The 5,903-nt window shown below is 52.7% G+C and overlaps 1 protein-coding gene across 1 annotated transcript in view; it reads left to right on the plus strand.

Annotated features, from left to right (window-relative positions):
* Positions 1–5,903, plus strand: part of RBM38 (RNA binding motif protein 38) — a gene marked incomplete at its 3' end in the record, with an annotated part of 15,197 nt that extends 9,294 nt beyond the window's left edge. Inside the window, exon 3 of the mRNA XM_009326774.1 lies at positions 5,711–5,903. Within this exon, the coding sequence (XP_009325049.1) occupies positions 5,711–5,903 (193 nt within the window). The remainder of the gene's footprint in view (positions 1–5,710) is intronic.

The following is a 5,903-nucleotide window of genomic DNA, read 5'->3' on the forward strand; positions in this document are numbered from 1 at the left end:
GGTTGTTCAGCCTGGAGAAGAGAAGGCTCCAGGGAGAACTTAGAGCAGCCTTCCAGCACCTGAAGGGAGCCTACAAGACAGCTGGAGAGGGACTTTTTACAAGGGCATGTGGTGATAGGACAAGGGGTAATGGCTTTAAACTGAAAGAGGGCAGATTTAGATTAGATATAAGGAAGAAATTCTTCACTATGAGGGTGGTGAGGCCCTGGAACAGGTTGCCCAGAGAAGCTGTGGATGCCCCATCCCTGGAAGTGTTCAAGGCCAGGTTGGACGGGGCTTTGAGCAACCTGATATAGTGGAAGGTGTCCCTGCCCATGGCAGGGGGCTTGGAACTAGATGACCTTTAAGGTCCTTTCCAACCCAAACCATTCTATGATTCTACGATTCAAATCTGTCATCCAGGCTGTGGTTGGAGGTGTTACTTCACCGGAGGTGGTTTTCATGTTGCTGTCATGGACAGCTGTGGCTATGCTCAGCTTGTTCTGCAGTACCACTTACCAGCTGAAGCCCGGCACTGCCTGCCATCACATGTTGTGGCAGTGTGGGTGTCCCTGTAGCAGCTAACGGGTCAACTCTAGTGGAAATGGAAGCCAAATTCCTGGGGTCAAATGCCAGAATTTGTGCCTTCACTGGCAGACACAAAGGCCTCTGTTTCTTTTATTCTTCAAGGAATAAAAGGCTGGTCGTGGCGGTGACATTTGTGTGCTGATCTCTGTGAGGTTGCCAAGAGCCCTGTGCCCCTCCTTGTTTCCCAAGTGTTTGTGTGATGCTGTGTCCCTCTTGACAGAGGGTTGCAGTTGTGTCCCACCTCTCCAGAAGCGGTGAAACCAGCTCCTAGCATGGCTGACAGAGATCAAGGGGGTCAGGAACTCCTGCTTGCTGCTTTCCCAGACCCATGCAGCTTGCAGGAGCTACTTACGGCTCATGCGTAGGAAGTCCTGCAGGATGGGGGAGAGCTGAGAAGGTGCAGCTAAAACACATTTTAGGTGTAAATCTGATCTAAAATAATCAAATATATAAAATGCTTCTGAGATAAGCTCTGCCAGATAGAGTTGCTGATGAGGGAGAGGGCCTCATTAGCTTGTTCCTCTTCCTTGCTGTTTGGGAAGGGGTGTGGGACACATGGCCATCTGACTGGTCCCTTCTTCCTGGCTGCCCTTAGGGCTGCCGCTGCCCACCAGCCGCCGCTGCCCACCAGCCACCCCTGCCCTGCAGCTTGCCCCCGGCAGCCCTGCCCTGCCAGTGCGGTGGAGAGAAGCGGGCGATGGCAGGTTTTAAAAAGTCCGCTCTTTCAGCAGGCAGCACCTCCCAGGAGCCGAGGGCGCTGGTAGCTGCAAGCCTCACCTGATGCATTTGAACATCTCCACCCAGGACTGCACCGAAAACGGGCTGCTTTTGTTCTGTCCTTCATATTTTGCACAGCAAAAGCAGAAGCCAAGTCTGCACCTCCTCTGCCAATGGCTCTGTAACCATCTCTTTTGTTCTGTGTCTTTCAATTTTGGCTGCTGGGGCAGTGTGGCGTCGTGCCACGTAGTTAGGAACGTGGGCTAGCGTGGCGGTCCCATCTGCCCTCCTGCACCACGACGGCCCTCCCGAGTCCCTCCTGCGGCCGCTGCCGGCTCTAGACTTAGGTTTGACCATGCTTGTTGCGTTTTGTGGCCTTTGCCCGCGATTAATTGTAATGCCATAAGCATCTCGTACGTCTGCTGTTCGCGGGATGACTTTGATGTGTGGTGGCGATGGCTGATCACTTGGTTGACGTTTTATAATCACATTGTGTGTATTCTAGATGAAGTTCTCTTCTGGCTGGCAGGGCCCGTCGTGGGGGAGGGAGGAGAACTGCAGGGAGGAAGGGAAAGGCGTCTTAAAACACAGATGTGACTCATTCTGTAGAAATTCAGATTAGAGTTTGCTGATTTTTAGAAAAAGAACTCTAAAAGAGCTTTTTTCCCCCTGAAAGTTCTTCAGAAATAATGGAAGGAGGGGAAATAAGTTAAGACCTTCTGTGGATGCTAAACGTAGCCAGTAGAGAACTTCATCGTACTGCACTAGTTTTGTTTTGTTTGTAGCTGCAAGTCATCAAAGTGACCTTACCTTGGGTTGTGTGTTTTGTTTTGACCGATGAGTTGTCATCTGTCCACCTAATTCAGAAGTCCTAACTGCATATCATGATTGAAATTTCTAGCTAAATTATTAAAATCCCACAGACCAGAAGAACCTTCCCTTTTACATAGAAGCAGATTCTGGAGTTGCTAAGCGTGATTTTCTAGTGCAGTAAACTGTGGTGTGTGATGTGCACTTGTGTATGTATTGGGCTGGGATGTATTTCTGGAAACGGAGTACAGGAATACTTACTGTCTTCTTAGCTAATGGTGCTTTTTATTCAAAGTAGCATTGAAGAGCTGGAATTTTTCCTTGCTGAGCAAAAAAGTAGTGCAGGATGTCGTGGATTTGCTGTCTCTCTGGAGCACACCATGGGAGCTGCGATGGAGGAGCTGTGTACGTGAAAGCAAAGCCAACATGTGGAGTTCCTTGGGGATGAGTTGGGAGCGTGCGCTCGCCCTGACAGCCCCGCACGTGGCCACGTCCTCAGCATGGGGTGTGCCAGCTCCAAAGAGCAGTTGTGTGGCGGCAAGGGACATTGGGGGGTGACCTGCAGAGCTGCTCAAACAGGATGATGCTCAGGCTGGATTGCTCAGAGGCTCTCGGACCATCCTCCTGGTCATTTTGCAGGCACAGGCTGAACGCCTGTGTGCAGGAAAAGCGCAGGTCCCTCCTCTGCTCCTGCTGGTGGGTGTTTTTTAGTGAGTCCTGAGTGTGAGGATTGTGCATTTGGGTTTTTGTTGTGTTTGTGGGGTGGTTTTAGCTTTATCAAGTCCTGGAGTAGCAGCAAGCCCAGTAGTGGGACACATGTAGGGGGAAGCAACAGGCAGCCAGAGCATCTGCCACCAATCTGGGATGCAGGCTGTTGTCCAAGCTGCCGATTTACGAGGGGGTAGAGCAAGAGGCCTGGGTGGGGTCTGCTCATCTTGCCCCCAACAGTTGCATGGGCCAATGCCTGTGGGTGCCTCTGCAGAACCTTTCCCCAGACGCTGGCAGGCCAAGAGAGCAGTATTGCACCTCTGCATTATTTAAACCAAAACAAACCAAAACAAACCCCCAATGACCAAGCGTGAGGAACCTCTGGGTTCGGCCTGGGCCCAGCTCCTCAGAAGAGGTGGCTGCTGCAGCCGGCTGGTGCAAGTACGCGACATTATGAGCTTTTGGTCTGAACTGGCGCATAAGCTCTAGCTCTGATTCAGCCATGCTGGCCTCAGTTTAGATCAGAGCTAAACCAAAAGTGATTCAGTGAATTTCTGCCACCTCATCTCATTCTCGTTAGTCGCAGGGTGATATTGGGTATGGTGCACTTATGGACTGAAGGGCTGTGAGGTCCCTCTCTCTGCACTACACCGGGGATGGCTCTGGCCTCTGGAGATGGTCTTGCACTTAATCAGCCAAAGGCTGAGGTGCTGCTCTCCACCATCCATCCTCCTCCCCCGTGCTGCTTCTCTGGGGGGGCCTCATTATATCTAAGGACCCTGATTTCAGAGGCAGTGATGCTGGGGGGGGGGGGGGGGTGGGCAGAGGAGAACAATCATTCTTTCATCATGCAAATTGCCTCAAGAAAAACCGAAGTGCATTTGTGAGTAGGAAAACACGAGAAACCTCGGTTCAGATGAGCACTTGTTTACCAGAAGCCTTTCTCCTGCCTGAAGAGCGGGTTAAACCATCCAGTGCTGATTGTAAAGCAAATGGGAACAGTCCTGTAACTGCTAGACAGGGGGAACCAGCCCCAGGTGGACCCCAGTACATTGTAGGTGGTGGCTGAGACCTAGGACGGACACTCGGGTGGAACGAGGGCAGCCAGTGAGCCATCCAGCAGAAGTTTCCAGTCCCTGGCTGTGAGTCACTACGGAGCACCAGAGCACCGGGTCCCACTGCTGGGCAGCGTGGTGAGTCTGCTGGGGTTTCCGACCCCGGAGATCAGATGGACGAGTGGGCAAGATACCCTCTCCCTGAGCAGCTGAGCTCAGCTTTAGAGAGCAGGTTAGGCATGTACAAGCCTGCGTCTTGTGAAAAGCCTGTGGGAGGCTTTTAAAAGTGGTCGTGTTTGAAAATGTGCTGTCACACACATCCACACAAAAATCCCCAAAATATTTGAATCTGCATAAGCTCTTTGCAGAGTTTTACCTTGTTTTTTTGGTTTGCCAAAATCCGTTGGGTTTTGGGGGCAGGGTGGAATGAGCTCTCTGGAGGATGGCTTTTGGTTCGTGCTGTCGCCTTACGTGATTCAGCAAGCAGCCAGCCAAAGAGACCTCTTCCACAGCATGCACTTTTTGGTGCATGTGGCTCTTATCTTTCAGTGGTCACGTGCCATTTGCTAGTGACAGCCTGCACACCCCTATTTCTTAAACAAGCCCCAAATCTGTCAAGCCTGCGCACAATGGAGCACTCTGCTGCTGAGGGCTGTGCAGGCAGATACTGTTTGCACTCTGCAGTTGCATGTGCAAGTGCCCATTTTTGTCTGGCCCGTGGCAGTTTGTGTGGATGGACCTAAACCTTCAGGATTGTGCAGTTTTTGCTCTTGTTTGAGGCCTGACTTGTTGTGGGCCCTTCGGAAAATATAGCCCTTTCATTTTGCTGCTTTTTTTTCTTTCCTCCTCATTAGCAGTTTCTAGCAAATTAGTGGGCAATCCTGCATTAATCATCTCCAGGATCTTTCAGTCTGTGGACTTTAATTGACTGTGGCGTTGTTAAATTCCTCTGAGCAGCACGGCTATCTCGGGGCAGGGGCAAACCGGCTGGTGAAAAGCAACAGTTTAGGACCTGCATCGAAAGGGCAGAGGAAATGCCGGGGGCCAGCCGGCCGCAGAGCCTGGATGTAAAAGCTCCTGGGCACGTGAGCATCGCTGCTGGGCCGGGGGCTGCTGGCATGGTCGCTACTGAGGAGTGTTACTGAAGGGGAGAAAACCAGAATTAATATCTCATGTTTTACAACAAACACCCTGTAGCATTGCCCTAAACATCTAGTGTTATGGAAACGCTGGCTTAAATGTGTAGTAACTGGTAACAGCTGGCAAGCTGGAAGGCCCTCGGCTGTGCCTTGGGGACAGTAGTCGTTCCTGGTGGGACACTACCCTGATGGGACAAGCAGAGGAGTGACCTGGTGTCCCCGGTGCCGGGAGGTGCCCCACAGGGGCTGGGGGTCCTTGGGAGCCTCCACCAGGGTTTGGGCAGTGCGGGGGGATGCGTGGCCCTGGAGGATACAGGAGGTGATGAAGCTGCCAGTGCTGGCAGGGACAGGTGGGGCACGTGGGGGCTAGGGAGATACGGTGAGCCAGTCAGGCAGGGGCTGTGTCGCGGCCATCCAGGGAGGTTATTTTGGGGACCAGCAGGACTGGATAGTGGGAGATACATGACACGGAGACCAGGGTGTGTGTCTGTTCTTGCAGTCCATGCTTCACCTTGCACTACTGCCACCCTTGGGGTCTAGGAGTGTTTTGCTTTTCATTCCCTCCACCCTGAGCAGCACCCCTGACTCGAGGGCAGCACTGCTGGGCAGCACCATTTCTGTGGCTGATGCACATGAATTTGGGGGGGAAGGAGGGGGACATGCAGGCTGGAGGGAGCTCAGCCCCTCGCTGACTCTCTCCCTTTGCCTCCACAGACTCACGCCTCACTATGTTTACCCCCAAGCTATCATCCAGCCCAGCGTGGTGATCCCTACCCCTGTGCAGTCCATCACGTCTCCCTACATCGACTACACCGCCGCCAGCCAAGCCTATTCCCAGTACACCACAGCTGCCTACGATCAGTACCCCTACGCTGCTTCCCCCGCCGCCGGGTTTGTGGGATACGGC

The sequence above is a fragment of the Pygoscelis adeliae genome, unplaced genomic scaffold, assembly GCF_000699105.1.
Source record: "Pygoscelis adeliae isolate BGI_AS28 unplaced genomic scaffold, ASM69910v1 Scaffold286, whole genome shotgun sequence".
NCBI classification, from domain to species: domain Eukaryota; kingdom Metazoa; phylum Chordata; class Aves; order Sphenisciformes; family Spheniscidae; genus Pygoscelis; species Pygoscelis adeliae.